Below are 17,258 nucleotides of genomic sequence, written 5' to 3'. Positions count from 1 at the left end.
AGAACCTGAGCCCACCCCTGATGGAGAGCCAGAACACACCAGTGAAGAGCTATCACCTAATGAAGCAACAGAGCTGAGGATTGCCCCAGAGCCAGAGCGTGTGACGTCAGACCAGGTGCGAGAGCCGTCTATACAGCTTTCCATGGGGGAGAGCGCTATGGACAGTGAGAGCATGGAGGGAAGCTACAACCACTGCACCGTAGCTGAGGGTGAGTTGAGCTCAGTGGACTGTGTATCATCTGCCTGTCCTGAACTTTCTATCTGCCTTGAATCATAGTCATCAGTCCAGAACTGTCAGCCTTGAACACTCTGTCAGCCCTGTTTTAGCTATGGAGGCAGCTTGTGATCTGTCTGCCCTGCACTGTCTGCCTGTCCTGATGCAACCACAGAGGTCATTCCCCTATCGCTGGCCCTCCCAGTGCTGGGAGTGGCATTGTGGTGTGTGTGGGCAGCACACACCATTCCTAAGCCCCCTGATCAACAACTCGCCCAGCCTCCCTCTCCCACCACCTCTGCACCAGTCCTCACCATCACCACTGCTGTCTCCTGGCAGCCCCTCTGCTCACCCTTAGCCCACTATCTGTGATGTGGATCACCATGGGTCTGCCTGTCTCCACTGGCATCATGGCTGCAGGATCCCTGTTCTCCGCCTCCAGCCTCTGAGTCCTGGACTCTGCCTCGGTCCATCGACCCAGTGGCTCCACCATGGCTCCTAGGTCCCTCTTCTCTGTCATGGCCTGTCAGTCCACCAACGAAGCCAGGCTCCCTCATCTCTCTGGCTTAGCCTTGGTCAGTCGTTGACCATCCGCCACCTTGGTCTGTCATCGACCATCCACTGCCTCGGAACTCCAGCTTTGTCAGGCTCCTCCTTCCCTCTGGCTCCACCTTCAGTCGGCCCCCTTTGAGTCATCAGCACTTCCCCACCATGGCTCCTCCATCTGTTTCGCCTGGCTCCCCCTGCTCCAAGTCCCTCTAGTTTCCTCCATGGCTCCTCCTTTCATTGTCTCCTGCCTGCCTTCTTTGTATTACCCTCTTGTGCATTATTAAATACCTGTTTTCATCGATCTTCTTCTTTGTGTGTGTTCATGGACCATGCTTGATGTCAGGCTTGCACATATGACAGTTAGCGGAAGTGTGAGGAATGTGAACCATGTGAGGAATGTTTTATTATGGATGCATATGCGTTATTGGATTTCCTTTGGACTGTTGAACAGAAAAACTGCCCACTGAAAATGTTATTAGTCTCTTATTTAAAACAGTTACATTATCCTAAATACTTTCATGAGAACATGATTTCTACTGTCTTTGAAGTAGATAATTTTAGCTCATCATCCAAAGAAAATAACTGAAAAACCGTTGTGGTCCTATGTTAAAAACAAAAACCAAAAATTAATAAATAAATGGATGTTGCCATCTTTTCCATGTAAATCTGTGTTATTTTTAACCTGAACACACTAGCAGTAGGGAGGGGTTTAAACGTGAAATATCTTGCGACAACAGGTTCACATTGACTATAGACAAAGAAATGACTTGCATTGTGCCTGGTTCAATCATGGTGTAATGCATACATATATGACTGCTGTAATGAAACTGGGTGTTTCGTGTGTATATAATCACCTGTGCTAAAAGGAAGGGAGTAGATAAAGGTTCCAGGCACCTGTTCAGCAGCCCGTTTGTACCACAAAGGAAAATGGTCAGCACTGAACACCACCTCCTTATCTTCTCCAGTCAGGAAGTCTCTTACAACACACAACACACACAATACTCATTATTACAACATGTTATTCAATGAATATTAGGCTAACAATATTGGACATTCTGGAATATAAATCTAGGTTCATGTCTGGGTAACACTTATTGTAGTGTCCTTTGTAGTTTGACATAGATTACTAAAAAACGCAGTTTGTTTTGTAGCCAGTGTTGGGGAAGCTACTATGGTATATATTTTGTCTATCTACAATACTAGTATTACTACTGCTATAACTACTAAAAAAGTTCATAGACAAGCTACTACTTAACTATAAATAAAAAGTTCAGTTTTATGTCAGTCATATCAGTGCTTTATTAGATGCTGACACTTTGACAACTCTTTTCCAGGAGTGACTCACTGAAGCCTAAAATGAATATAATTCAAGCCAATTCAAGCTGTTTTTTTCCGGTGATATGTCACCAAAACAGCATGGACTGCTTCAGTCCATTTTGGACTTAAGGTCTTTGATTAGTACACTGTTGACATCTCCATTCAAAATTATAATTACATTTTTTTAAAACATTCATATTTTATGTTAGAAAATACAAAATTTCAGTTCAAGGTTCAGTTCCCTTCAGCTTGTCCTTAGATTTCTGTACTTTCACAAGAAGCACACATGCTGCTCTAGCTCGGCTGAGCAATGTTTACATTCTGAAATAATCTACATTATTTATCCATTATTTTTTTATTAAGCTGGTGTGTAACAACAGAGATCAGTCTGTTGCACATTTGGACCGCCTGACGCTCCAGAATTCTAAAAAATGAAACCCAACTAACCATGAACACTTGTATGACAGCACCATAGTTATTTCACTGTAAATGTTTCACAAGATGTTGACATTATGAAGACATTATGGCACTATCACCTTTTCAGGGCTATTATGCAGCAGACCCCTTTTTATTTGAATTTGTGCATTTGATGCTCTTTAATGTGGCATTCGCTGTCACACCTCAGTTCAAGAGGTGTGTGACTAGATCTTGTATTCCACTTTGCTACTAGTTATACAAAAAAAAAAAAAAAAAAACATGAACGAACATCAGATGGTGTTGAAAGAAACTTAATGAAATTAATCATGTCTCTTAATTACTCTCACTGTTTCAACTGTGTTTCATATTATTCTTTCTTGGCTCTCAATGAAGGCGGATGAATTTCTTGCCCTCTCCTCCCCTGGCCTTCCCTGCTTGTTCTCTCATCTCGTCTATTGTCTAATACTTCTGAGAGATTCTCTTTGCACTGCTCTCCAAACTGAATCATGGATTTGATCAACTGGTCTCTCAACTCAATTGACACCATCTTGCCTGCCAGACGTTCGCAGCTGGTTACATGATGGACGCGTGGGAGAGATGACAGGTCGTGTGTCTGGCGGCTCTTTCCATGGAGGACACTGAAGACATCTACCTATTCGGAACCATGATAACAGGTCTTCTGCTGATTGGATTAGGCACTGCCCTGGGTTATCAAAAAGTTCAGAAAATGGAAACAGCTGTCCAAAGCCTCACAAGGCTGCCCTTCATCCCCGGCTCCACCTGACCAAGTGTCGAGGTGTCCTTGAGCAAGACACCTAACCCCAGCTGCTCCCGACGAGCTGGATGGTGCCTTGTATAGCAGACACCGCCGTCGGTGTGTGAATGAGTGTGTGAATGGGTGAATGTGAGGCAAATTGTAAAGCGCTTTGGATGACCATGTGGTCTGTTGAAAGCGCTATATAAATGCAGTCCATTTACCATTTACCATACCATCACGGAGAAGCTCATGGCTTTGGAAAGGAAAATGTATGTATTTGGAGACCAGAATGGACAAAGAGAGTGACCGTGTAATTGGAATGCAGCTACTCGACCAATCGCAATCTTATCTTCTTTCGGCTCCCCTCTACCAGCACTGGCCTCATAAAAGGCCGCTGCTGGAACAACATCAACTCCCCCGGCAGAGCACTGCAGCTAGACGCTCTTACCTTCCTCGCCGACTTCCACAGACACCTGCTGATTGTTGACTCTGTCTAGGCTCTCCAGGCCTACAAATACACAAACTCTTGCATACACACACACACACACACACACATACGTACATATATACAGATATGCATTCACAACCCACCCCACACCCCCCATCCCTCGCCTTCACCGCTTTGTACCGCCAGTCTGACTAGCAGGTCCGGATGGCTGCTTACCTTCGCTGGATTACCTCAATTACCTATCTGGTAATCTGGGAGGACTAGAGATAGCGACTTCTGGTGGAGAGAGGGAGAAACGCAGGGCCTGGACTTCCAGATTTTCCCAAGCACCCGACCAGGGGGATAGCAAAATGGTGGCAGAGGAGGAGGAAGGATGGGGGACCATATCTGTGTGCTGGAGGGGGACCTGGGGACTGAAGCAGAGCCAGCAGGGTGGGTACCCAGGGCAGAACCAGTGGCTGCCAAAGTGGTGTGTGTGGAGCTGCCACAGACATCTCTTCGGGAAGGCCTGAAACAAGCTCCGCAAACACCAGTGGGCTCTGCCACTTCAGGAAGGCCAGAAGCAAGCCCCACCGCATCAGAGGGAACATCAGCGGGCTCCACCACTTCGTAAAGGCCAGAAGCAAGCCCCACCGCATCAGAGGGAACATCAGCGAGCACCACCATCTTGGGACCATTGTGAGCAGGCACTCCCACCATTGAAGAATGGAAAGTGGGCACTACAGTAGTCCTCCAGTGACTCCTCGGGGACCCAGAATGGCATCAGGGACTGAGACAGGTCTTCTCCTTGGCCAACTGGAGAGCTACTCCCGTGAAGTCCCTGGCATAATCCTCAATGCTCGGGTTTCCATGGCAGATGTTGAGAAACTTCCCTGCTGAACCCATGTTGAATTCTGTCATGGTCGGTAAGGGAAAACTCTGTATATACAGGGGTCTGGGTCCAAATGCAGGTATAAAAAAAAAAAAAAAAAAAACTACACGAGGCAAAACAGAAACAGAAACAGATCAAACAACTAGAATGCACATAACAATTTACAATTAATTAAGCCAGGCAGAGTGCTGCGATGAGAATGTATAGTCTGTGACAATGGGAAACAGCTGAGGGTGAGTATAATGACTGAATGAGTGAACAGGTTTATGGAGTTTGGGGAATGGGGTCCGAGAGGACTGTAGATGGAGTGACCTCTGGTGGAGAGAGGGAGAAACGCTGCACCAGTACAATTGTAACCTGTTAATCTGTTAACCTGCACCCGGATGCCAGCGCACTGAATGCTCTTTGTTTGGATGTGTCAATGATTGTGAATAGATTAAATGAATAGAGACAAAACTAATCTTGATAAACTATATATCATTCTAAAGGTCTAAGCATCAACAATAGATTGCTGTTTTTCAAAGGAAAGCTTATAAGGAATTAATTGTTAAAAGAAAATCAATTGTTTATAAAACAATTATGAACCAATTCACACTTCAACCATATCCTTTGATGTGGTATCAAATTATTAGTTCATGGGGAAGAAAGTTTGTAAAAAAAAAAAAAAAAAACAAAGAAAAAAAAAAAAACTAAAGAAAGCACAGTAGTATTGGTCTTTCAGTTTCAATAAATCACATACATTACAAATTCTAAGTTCAAATGGTCAGACAAAAAAAAAAAAAAAAAAACGGCAATGCTCCACTCAACAACTAGGCAATGCTCTGCAGTCAGTACCAGGAAGATCCGATAGTGCAGCAATCAACTCAACTAGCGAGTGGGAAGTCATGGCCTAGTGGTTACAGAGTTTGACTCTTAACCCTAAGGTTGTGGGTTTGAGTCTTGGGCTGGCAATACCATGACTTATGTGCCCTTGAGCAAGGCACCAAACCCCCAACTGCTCCCTGGGTGCCACACCATAAATGGCTGCCCACTGCTCCAGGTGTGTGTTCAAAGTGTGTATGTGTTCACTGATGTGTGTGTGCACTTTGGATGGGTTAAATGCAGAGCACGAATTCTGAGTATGGGTCACCATACTTGTATGTCACGTCACTAGTTTGAATTGCTTGGTGGTGGCAGTGGCAGCACTAAAGGTAAGTAAGCCACACACATTACTTCCTCTTTCGTTCTTACCATCAGCCTCCCCGTACAAAAATAACTTTCCTGTTTCGTTCTTAAGGTTAACTTAGATATCTGTGACGTCAGATTTTTTTCTTTTTCCTAATTGGCAATCTGCTTTTGTTGTGCAGTTCAGTGCTCATTCAGTAAATGCACAGCTAAACACATGTTTTCCAGTCATCATCACCACACAACACGCATTGTATCCCTCAGCCCATCACAGACACAGAGTCTGTCTTCTTCACTGGCTTCATCCAGACCTTGCATTCTGTATTCACTGTTTCTCTCCAGCCCCAAATCATCTGTTTCCCAGTTGGTTTCCTGTCTCTCCTCTGGTTCCGTCCAGCCATAAACCTTCTGTGTCTTCGCTGGTTCCATCCAGCTCTAAACAGCCTCAAGTCCCGTCATCTCCACCATGAACTGTTACTCTACATGCTCCTGGGTTTCAGGAGTAAAGCCTGGGTTTGTTTTGGGTTTTCCAGTCTCAAGCACCACGCAGGAATGAGGATCCCATGTCTCTACCTCCAGCCACCTCAGCCCTGCAACCCAGCGACTCCACCTTGTGTCCCAGCTCCCCAATTCCAATCAGCCCACTGGCTCCACCGGGATCCCTTTTCCCTCCAGCTCCACCTTGGTCAGTCATTGACCACCCGCCTCCTCAGGATTCCACTCCTCTGGCTTCACCTCCATCCTACTTGCTATGTCATGTTCCTCCTGCCCTCCGGGTTTACCCACATCCTCAGACACTCTGGCTCCACTGTGATCTTCCAGAACCACGTCTTCACCTTTGTTACAGGAGCCTACCGCTATGGGATTCTCTGTTTCACACAGGCTCCGTGTCTGCTTGGGTCTCCATTGCCGGTGCCATCGGAGCTTGAATCACTGGTTCCACCTCCAAGGCCTCCACCATAGCTCCTCCTTCCAAGTTTTTGAGTTGATTACCCAGTGTATTTCTAGCCCTCTGTGTCTTTGGTTTGTGTTCTGTCTCATCACTTTATAGTTGTGTGATAGACTGTTAGAGATTATATCTCTTCTGGTCATTCCCCTTCTTCCAACACACTCACATTGTCAAAGGACATTCCACCAAGAACAAAGGTATCTAACCCTGCTTTGTGAGGGCTTCATACACCTATACCCCTGGCTGTTGTTTTCAAGTAATTTTATAAAGTTGTTTTCAAGGTTCATGTGTAATTGATTAAGCTAAGAGTTTAAGCTAAAATCTGCAAGGGCAGAACGTTAGCCCTCCAAAGAACAAGCATTGGCACAGGGTTAATTCCTTGGTGGTTCTAATTACCCTGGTGACAAGAACATACTGTTGTAGATTGTAGACTGTTGTACAGTGTGGTAGGCATATGATACCCTTAGCACCAGCTACTCACAAAGCATCAAAGTGACTTGAAAGCCATTCAACTTTCAACATAGACATAACCTTCCCCTCACAGGAGATAAGGAGAAGCTGCCTATAGTTGTAGCACAACTGATATCTCACTGTTATACACACTCAATGTGGAGTGGATTGTCAAACATCATCTGCACTGACGAAATGTTAAACAGCTTCAGAGATCAGCCATGATTAGAGTTGCCATAGTGCCAGCTACCTATGCTAAAAGGAACTACTAAAAGTTATCAAGAAAATGAGCTAACTACATTGAATCTAACCAAGGAAGCAACATCACAACATCATCAAACATATAACTAGCTGATTTTATAGTTCACAATACAGCAGATGATATAATTTAATAATAGCTGTAGTTGTCTGGGACAAAAACTATGTTTTTTTAATTAATTTCATTTTCAAAAGGAAATAAAATCAAATCGGACAGATTAATTTACAATAAATACAGCTGAAGTTGGTAAGACTTTAGAATAGGGAACATGTATTCACTATTAACTATGACTTTTCCCTCAATAAATTCCTAATTTGCTTCTTATTAACAGTTAGTAAGATAATTGTTATATTTAGGTATTGGAAAGGATTAGGGATGTTGAATAAGGCATGTAGAATAAGGCATTAACATGTGCTTAATTAGTACTAATAAATGACTAATATTCTATTAATATGCACGCTAATAAGCAACTATTTAAGAGACTCTAAAATAAAGTGTTACCTAACTTTTATATATATTTATAAAATTTCATACATTTCTAATTTATACTAACATTACACATACGTATGGAGAGGACCATTTGGGATTAAATGGTTTCATTAGAATGAATCTGAATTTCCAACATTATATATTAAAAATAGCTTGTTTCTGAAAAAGCTACACTAGTTTGACCCCAGCAGAGGCAATCTTACACTACTGAAAACAAGAAGAAAAAAGTTTAGTCAAGTTAACAATATTGTTGCTTTTCATTCATTACTACACCAACACTGGCATTTACAGTCTCTTGCAAAACATTTATTACACATTAGTTGCTATTGTTCTACTGTATTTAGACTGCAATATGAACTCTGTCATGGAAGATATAAATTGCTAACTGATTGGTCAGTTGGTCTGGCATCACAAAAAGGTTGATGCGTGACAGCCCGGTTCGAGTGCCGAGGTAAGCGATCTCCACCCCTTTATCAGAATTCCTACCAGGACAAAGAGAAGCACAGAAACACATAATGAATAATGAACTGTACAAGAAACAATTATTGAATTAAAATTCTATACTTTAAGTCAACATGAAATGGTATTCACAACCCATTTGACCTCTCTATATATTTCACAAATGGGGAACTAATTGAATTCTGTAAAGAAGGCGTTACACACTTTATTGGCAAGATATTACAAAAGGCAAAATATATTACATTGTGATAAAAGATTGTATTGTATAAAGAAAATATGTACTGTACTGCTCTTACTCAGATTTATTGAGAGCGAGACTGGTCCAGTATGCTTCCAGTGGTGCTGTGACCACAGCATCAAATACTACTTCCTGGATTAGATCCTTATCACCTATGAAAACAATCAAGATACTAACAAAATTATTCCCTCCCTCCCCCCATACACAGACACACACACACATATACCTAATGCTCTAATATCTTTTAATATATCTTTAACTCTATAATATATATTTTACAGAGTTGCTGCCCATCATGAATCTGCATCCAATAGTAATTATTATTATTATTTATTATTATTATTTTAAATAAAGTATACATAAACATTGGGCAACACAAAGACAGTTTTCAAAACAAATGTTAGTGTTGATATGCATTCCTGCAACTTACACTTCAGATGAGGTTCCCCATTAAAATACAGCTTAATGGCATCAATCTGAGATAGGAAAATGTGTTCTGGATGTTCCTCTGTGTTACAGTATGTCCTGAAAAGCCAAACCAATCTGTCACACACATGCAAACATCAGAAACATTCTGTAGACTACTCAAAACGATACTTTAAAGACACTGAATAAAACAAAATTAAGATACTACTGTACCATTCATTCGCTAATAAAACATCTGGATGCTCCAAATCATGTAGTCCTGAAACAGAAGAAACATCTGTTTCATGCTGTTGCTTAATGCTGTTTCAGTTTTAATAATAATAATGATAATAAAAATAATAAAGATCTATACTAATTGTGGGAGTTATTTTCTTTCATCCCTATCAGCTTTCAATCAGACATCCTGTTTGTTAATGGCACAAATAGAGCCACATGCTTAGATATGCGGTTGGTTTAGGTCATTAGTTAAATTAAACTTTTATTTAATAGGTACATAAAAGTGAGTTTTTTAAAACAGCTTAAGTATACAATTTAGGTCTCTAGATAATGCCAGCCTTTTTTTGCTCAGATACACATTCAGGGCACTACATTCTAAAGGTAAACCATGCAACAAGTAAACATTGTCCACTAGCATTACACCTTTAGGCCCACATAAATACAGCTAAATACAGCTAACATGCATTTCACAGAACTGGTCTTTAAACTTAAAACTGACTTAAACTTATAAATAAAAAAATCAACTGGCCTACTGAAAAACAGGACATCCACCTAAAGAGCAAACTTGACAAACGTTTCCTGCATGCTAAGCTGATACCTCCATGCTGGGGCTTTTTTTTTTCAATCTCCACTCTAAGGTGTCAAGATTGTGGGTGAAACCCCTTTGCTACCTCCATTCATTGTTCACTCATGTTCAAGATGCTGATAATCAAACAGATTATAAACCAAATCAGGCACAAGGACTGGTTTATCATCTGAAGGATGCATACTTCCATGTTTCCATCTTTCCTGAAGTTCTTGAACCAGAAGTTCCTAAGATTTGTTTTCAGGGACAAAGCATACCAATTTCTGGTTCCTTTTTTCGGCTTAGCACTTAGTGTTAAGGCTAAGGGCCCTATAATACACCCAGCGCAATGCGACGCAAGGTGCGACGCAAGTGTGTTTGCTAGTTTCACTCCGGCGCTGTTCGCATTTTCCCGTCCAGTGCCACGTTGTTTAATTAGTAAATGCATAGGCACTCATTTGTGCAACCATGGGCGTGGGGGTCTAAAAAAAGAGATGTGTTCAGGTGCATTGTGGGCGCATAGCTATTTTAAGGAGCTGAAAATAGACTGTGCCATAGACCAACTCAAACCTGGTCTAAAGTCAGGCGCAATGTTTTTTCTTTGTTATTTAAAGAGTGTGTTGGTGTAGGCGGGTCAGCAACGTGTACACGCTGCTTATTAAACACAGGGACACAAAGCAACACACAAACATGCGTTCTGTGTTTGCACTTTGCACAGAAGATTTGGCAGAGGTGGACTTGTTTGGATCTCAGGAGACTATGCACTGTCCTCTCTGGTTCTCCCTAATGCAGACAGCTCCTCTTGAACTGGATACCATGGTGCAGTAATGTCTAAGGCTGTGTCTGCTCCCAGAAAATCTTGAGAGAGTGTGCCATATGGTTCTTGGACCTTAGAAGCCCTCCTCAACAGTTAACAGTGGGAGATTTTTGGCAACACCATTACATGCACACAAACAAACAACACCACCTGGATCTGGACAAAATAATGTGAACATGCATTTGACATCATAAAATAGGATTTAACACAAACATTAGTTCTTATACCACCAGTTTCACTATGGCCCTGTCCACATGTACATGGTTATTTTTAAAACCCCAGCTTTCCCTACTCGGTTTGCCAAATCGTCCACAAGCAAACGCAGTGCCAGGTCACTGAAACCCACAATTTTTGAAAACACCTGCCAGTGTGATAATATTCAAAAACTCTGGTTGCAGTGTTATTGTGTAGACAGTGAAACTTGCAATTTTGGCTTGTGAAGTCGGAGCCAGCACTATTATCTCTGCCAACTGGAAACCTTTCCAGGCTTCGGATTTGCCAACATGGCATTATGGTTGAGATTATATCGCCACCTGTATGCTTGGCATGCTATTGAAAGTGCATCATAGCATGCATTTGTGTTTTCATGTGGACAGAGATTTTTTTTTTTTTTTTAAATGGAAGAAGGAAAACTCTAAACTACTAAGCCTTTTCAGTTAAAGACTGATACCAGTGATGTTGGATTAGGGGCAGAGCTAACACAAGAGCTGGATCGAGGAGAAAGAGTAATATTATATGCATCTAGACTGTGGGGAGCTAAAAAAGCTGTGTCAAAGAAAGAGCGTTCAGCGGTTGTTTGGACAGATGAAAATGGAGGCCTTATCTGATAGGAAGAGCTTTTGACATCATTACAGATCATTACAGGCAGCGCACAGACATAGCATACATTGAATTGTTGTATAGGTAAATGGTAATGAGTATGAGTATGTGAATTTGACTGGCTGGGTACATTGAACTGACTGAACCAAGTATAATTAAAATAGAGTATAATGGCTGAAATATTCATGTACAGTGTGGTTTGTTTGTGTGGGTTTGCATATAAATGTGAATATATTGCAGTAATTTTGACAGTTCTAAATTAAATCTGCTTGTTTTATGCATGTATGGTATAGTAACTCTAGACTATTGTTGCCTATAGACTGGATAGTAGGGATGCACAGATATAAAAATTTTGTCCGATACCGATAACTCTTTAAATATGAATGCCGATAACCGATATGTTGGCCGATAAATTGAAATCCACATTTGACATAATTTTTGAGAGTCCGACTACCAAAGAAGTCTCATCTTTAAAAGTTATTAAACACTTCAACATAAATCAAACATAAAGCAGCCTTACAAATAAATAATATAATGCTTAATGGAAACAAGTTACTTTTTATTAAAAAAGGCGATAAATAAGGCAATAAAATGATGGAGTGTGTTGAAAGAGGTCATACATGTAAGGACTAACCAGAGATATTATCAAAATCATTAATATTGTTATTATTAAGAGTATTTGGCATTAATCCAACTAATGTAGACCTGTTATTTTCTGACCATTATTAATAGGTTACATTTATTATTAAATTGATATTACAATTAATATCCTTCGCAACAATTTAACCTGTTAACCATTTCATTAATCTATGCCATGGGAAATGAAGCCGAACATATATTTAAATCATTTACCTTTATTGAGGAGGATGACAAGAAGAAATCTGACGTTGTGTTAAGAAAATACAACGAGTATTTCTTCCCTAAACGAAACTTGATCCACGAGCATGTCTGCTTTTATCAAAGAGCGCAGCACCCTGGTGAAAAGGCTGAAACCTTTATTAGAACTCTCTATAAGTTATCGGAACACTGTGACTTTGGTGTGCTGCGATACAAGGGATCGCAGAAGGAAGAGCAGCAGACAGAGGGAAACAGAAATCGAAACCTAAAAGGAAAAACGACAAAGAGCAAGGAGAACCAAAATGTGGTAGATGTGGAAAAATCAAACACAGATGACAAGAAAACTGCCCAGCAATAACATCAACATGCAACAAATGGGGGAAAAAAAGTGGGACACTGGGAAAGAATGTGTCACAGAAGGTCAGTCAGAGAAGTGACACAGTTCGAGTTCAAGTCCGAGTCGAGTCTCGAGTCCTGTATTGGAAAAATGTTTATGTTTTTAGAGGAAACAATAGCAACCAACTGAGTTGGTAGGCATTGAAGTCCATTATATTAAGAAAACACTGAAATGTTTTCCTTAAAAAACATTATTTAAGAAAAAATGCCATGGATATCCTGAATGGCACTGGGAGGAGTAAATGATTTGGAAATTTCCATTTTTGTGTAAACTAATCCTTTAACACTGTATTACAGAAATACACTCGGCGTAAAAGAGAAACGTGTATTTTACAGGACACTGTATCTTAAAGATACTTAAAACATAAAAATCAATACGATATGCCGAGAGAGAGAGAGAGTGAGAGTGTGTGTGTGTTTGTGTGTGTGAGAGAGAGAGAGTGTGTGTGTGAGTGTGTGTGTGTGAGAGAAAGAGAGAGAGAGAGAGAGAGAGACAGAGAGAGATAGAGCGTTTGTGTGTGAGTGAACGAGTGTTTTAGCTTGAGTGCGTTAGTATGTGTTCAAGTGAATGTGTCTGTGTGACGGCACGCGACTGGTCAGAAAGCAACGTGTAATGATAAGGGCCGTTCAAATATCACGTCTTTTGCGTGCTCAAGTTCGTTATTTCCAATGTAGGTGCACGGTACGCGCTCATAATGGAAGCGTATGTGCGCTCATAATGGAAGCATACAGGCGCGTCCAAACCGCATCGAGTTAAAAACATCTCAACTTTTCAGAACGCCGCAAGCGCACCGTGGGTCATGTGACAAGAACTAACCAATCAGCTTCATCCTTTCCCGCAAGTGCCCGAGCGCTTCGAAAAAAAAGTGATGTCAGCGAGTGTGTTGTCAAGCAAAGAGAGTGAGCGGTAGCATTGTCTGTGAGGGAAAAGAATAGATCCCGGCCGGTCTTGGGCACGAAACATTTTTATAAAATTTTTAGTCAGAAACAACGTAATGAATGCTCAAGTGCGATTTTATATATCCTCGAGTCCAAGGCCAAGCACGAGTCATCAGTCCGCGAGTCCAAGTCGAGTCACGAGTCCAGAGAATAGTGACTCGAGTCGGACTCGAGTTCGAGTCGAGGACTCGAGTACTCCATCACTGATTGAGACACATCAAGGATTAGTCAAAGGTACGGGACTGCTGGGTAATGTAGTTTGTGAGAGAGTCTTCTGGTGAAAGTGCCCTCCGGTGGCCTTCGGAGAGAGCCACAGAGGCCTAAGTTGTAAAAGTAATATTCTCTTTATAATATTATGTTTATGACATTCCTGATTATAGTTATTAAACCACAGTTATTAAATGCGTTTGCTGAAGCTGAAGAGCTGAATGAACACCGGTAAACTGAAGTGCTGCTATCTTATTTAACACAGGAAAATGCATCATATATTCAGATATTTATACAACATAAATATAATATTACAGATTCTTTACATACAAAAAGACTAAATGCACACAAGAACTCAAATTAAGTGACATGCTAATCTGAATGTGTAACTTCTGTTGTGAATGCGCTCTTGGCTCTTCCCGCAACAATGTGCTGAAAAACGGAAACCAAACAAATTCATAAATTATTATTGTTTTATTATAGTGGTCTCATTATATTCATATATATATGAATATAATGAGACCACTATAATAAAACAATAAAAATGTATGATTTTGTTTGGTTTCCGTTTCAATCATAATTTTCAATGTTGTAAGCTGCTGTTTGAGCTGCATGCACTGAGCCATCTCCAGCAAACTGAAGCATTCTATTAACATAGGCTATAGCTTAACCAAACGCATTCTATATGGGAAAAATCAGATTTATATGCATAAAATAAACACAATATTGCAACGTACAATTGCACAAAAGACTGTAAATGCACAAGCGAACTTAACTGTGCTAGTTGTGTGGATCCATTATGTATGTGCTCTTCTCTTAACAACGCGCTAAAACATGGGCAAACAAAGATTCCGTTACATTACATTAAAGTGGCTAATAATCTCATTATAATATGAAAGACTTGTCCTGCACATTTTGCAGTTCAATGTATTTTCCAAGGTTTTCCAATTATATTTTCATCAATTAAAAACTATCATGGTGAACAGTGCACATCTGAAGTGTCTCAGGAAAAAATGCATTATTTATCGGCTAAGATATCGGCCAAATTCTCTTATCGGTTCGATAACTACAACAGAAAAATTATCATTTATCGGGTGATATCGATTTGGTGGCCAATATATTGTGCATCCCTACTGGATACTTCAGTTAGGGTTCTTATCCTATGAAACGGTATAATGAAGCCAGGGTTTTAATCTGCTTGATACAATGGGCAACGGTTACACAGCAAAGGAAATTATACAAAAATCATTACAAACAGCCTCTATATTTCACTCAGTAGTTTTCACTCATATTCACACCATGAAAAATGTCAGTGTTTAGTAATCACACTTTATTGCAGGCAACACACACATACATACATTTATAATAGTCTATAAAGTTAATTTAGTGAACACAGTATACTAAGTCTATAGTTACCTTCTTCAACAGAGATATTTCCTCTGAAGAAATGTTTGCCATGACCTCTGGACAGGGCCACTCCTAAGCTGAAAACAAGAGAAATAAATAATAGACATCTAATTGAGTACAAAAATTTAAATCACATAAATTTTCTTTATTTTATTTGTTATAGTATTTATTAATCAATTCAGGCTTCCTAATGCTGTTAATTTCTCACATATACTATAGGTTTTTTACAATAACCAAGCTCTAATTTATTTATCAGCCAGTGTTTGACAAATTGACAACATTACCAGCCATAAATTATCATAAATTATTCATCCTCACTTCCTTCAACCTCTCAGTTTTCAGCACTTTTTTCAGAATCAGAATCAGAATCAGAATGAGCTTTATTGCCAGGTATGTTTACACATACGAGGAATTTGTTTTCGTGACAGAAGCTCCGCAGTACAACAGAATGACAGCGACAGAACATAAAACACATAATAAAAGAATAAAAAATACAAATATGTAGACCGTGAATGACAATATACAAATGACAATTGTAGGCAGGTATATTACAAAGTGAAGTTATGTATGTACATATATATTGTGTGCAAAATTTAAGTGTATACTAAGTATGTGTGTTAGATAAATAAAGTGTGTGTGTATATAAATATAAAGTGTAGTGTGTTCGCCATTATTGTCAGCTGTTCATAAGATGGATTGCCTGAGGGAAGAAACTGGTCCTGTGTCTGGTTGTTCTAGTGCTCAGTGCTCTGTAGCGTCGACCAGATGGCAACAGTTCAAAGAGGGAGTGTGCTGGATGTGAGGGGTCCAGAGTGATTTTGACAGCCCTTTTTCTCACTCTGGATAAGTACAGTTCTTGAATAGATGGGAGAGTTGAACCGATGATTCGCTCAGCAGTCCGGACTACTCTCTGTAGTCTTCTGAGGTCAGATTTAGAAGCTGAGCTGAACCAGACAGTTACTGAAGTGCAGAGGATGGATTCAATGATGGTGGAGTAGAACTGTTTCAGCAGCTCCTGTGGCAGGTTAAACTTCCTCAGCTGGCGGAGAAAGTACAACCTCTGCTGGGCCTTTTTTACGATGGAGTCAATGTGAATGTCCCACTTCAGGTCCTGAGAGATGGTGGTTCCCAGGAACCTGAATGACTCCACTGCAGTCACAGGGCTGTTCATGATGGTGAGTGGGGGGAGTGCAGGGGTGTTTCTCCTGAAGTCCACGATCATCTCCACTGTTTTGAGGGTGTTAAGTTCCAGGTTGTTGAGACTGCACCAGACAGCCAGCTCTTTTACCTCCTGTCTGTAAGCAGACTCGTCACCGTCCTGAATAAGGCCGATGAGTGTGGTGTCATCTGCAAACTTCAGGAGCTTGACAGAGGGGTCCTTAGATGTGCAATCGTTGGTGTACAGGGAAAAGAGCAGTGGGGAGAGAACGCAGCCCTGGGGAGCTCCGGTGCTGATTGTACGGGTGCTTGATGCGTATTTTCCCAGCCTCACTAGCTGCTGCCTGTCTGTCAGGAAGCTGTTGATCCACTGACAGACGGAGGTGGGCACGGAGAGCTGATTTAGTTTGGGCAGGAGGAGGTTTGGGATGATCGTGTTGAAGGCCGAGCTGAAGTCCACAAACAGGATCCTCACATAAGTCCCCGGTCTGTCTAGGTTTTGCAGAACATAATGCAGTCCGATGTTTACTGCATCGTCTACAGACCTGTTTGCTCTGTAGGCAAACTGAAGAGGATCCAGCAAGGGCCCAGTGATGTCCTTCAGGTGGGCCAGCACCAGTTTTTCAAATGACTTCATGACTACAGACGTTAGAGCCACAGGCCTGTAGTCGTTTAGTCCTGTAATTTTGGGTTTCTTAGGGATGGGGATGATGGTGGAACGTTTGAGGCATGAAGGGACTTCGCACAGCTCCAGCGATCTGTTGAAGATCTGTGTGAAGATGGGGGCCAGCTGGTCAGCACAGGATTTCAGACAGGCTGGTGTAACACAATCTGGGCCTGGTGCTTTTTTCCTTTTCTGCTTCCGGAAGACCTGGCGCACCGCATCCTCG

At 41.2% G+C, this 17,258-nt stretch overlaps 1 protein-coding gene across 1 annotated transcript in view; it reads right to left on the bottom strand.

Moving 5' to 3' along the window:
* Nucleotides 1–17,258, bottom strand: part of cacna2d3a (calcium channel, voltage-dependent, alpha 2/delta subunit 3a) — a 164,227-nt gene that overhangs the window by 37,645 nt on the left and 109,324 nt on the right. The window contains exons 20-25 of the mRNA XM_052562888.1: nucleotides 15,220–15,287; nucleotides 9,221–9,266; nucleotides 9,012–9,106; nucleotides 8,640–8,733; nucleotides 8,271–8,366; nucleotides 1,618–1,739 (exon numbers count right to left, since the gene is read on the bottom strand). Coding sequence (XP_052418848.1) covers nucleotides 1,618–1,739; nucleotides 8,271–8,366; nucleotides 8,640–8,733; nucleotides 9,012–9,106; nucleotides 9,221–9,266; nucleotides 15,220–15,287 — 521 coding nt within the window. The remainder of the gene's footprint in view (nucleotides 1–1,617; nucleotides 1,740–8,270; nucleotides 8,367–8,639; nucleotides 8,734–9,011; nucleotides 9,107–9,220; nucleotides 9,267–15,219; nucleotides 15,288–17,258) is intronic.

This window comes from Carassius gibelio, chromosome B8, assembly GCF_023724105.1.
Source record: "Carassius gibelio isolate Cgi1373 ecotype wild population from Czech Republic chromosome B8, carGib1.2-hapl.c, whole genome shotgun sequence".
Lineage (NCBI taxonomy): Eukaryota > Metazoa > Chordata > Actinopteri > Cypriniformes > Cyprinidae > Carassius > Carassius gibelio.
This window is presented reverse-complemented; position numbering and strand designations above follow the sequence as displayed.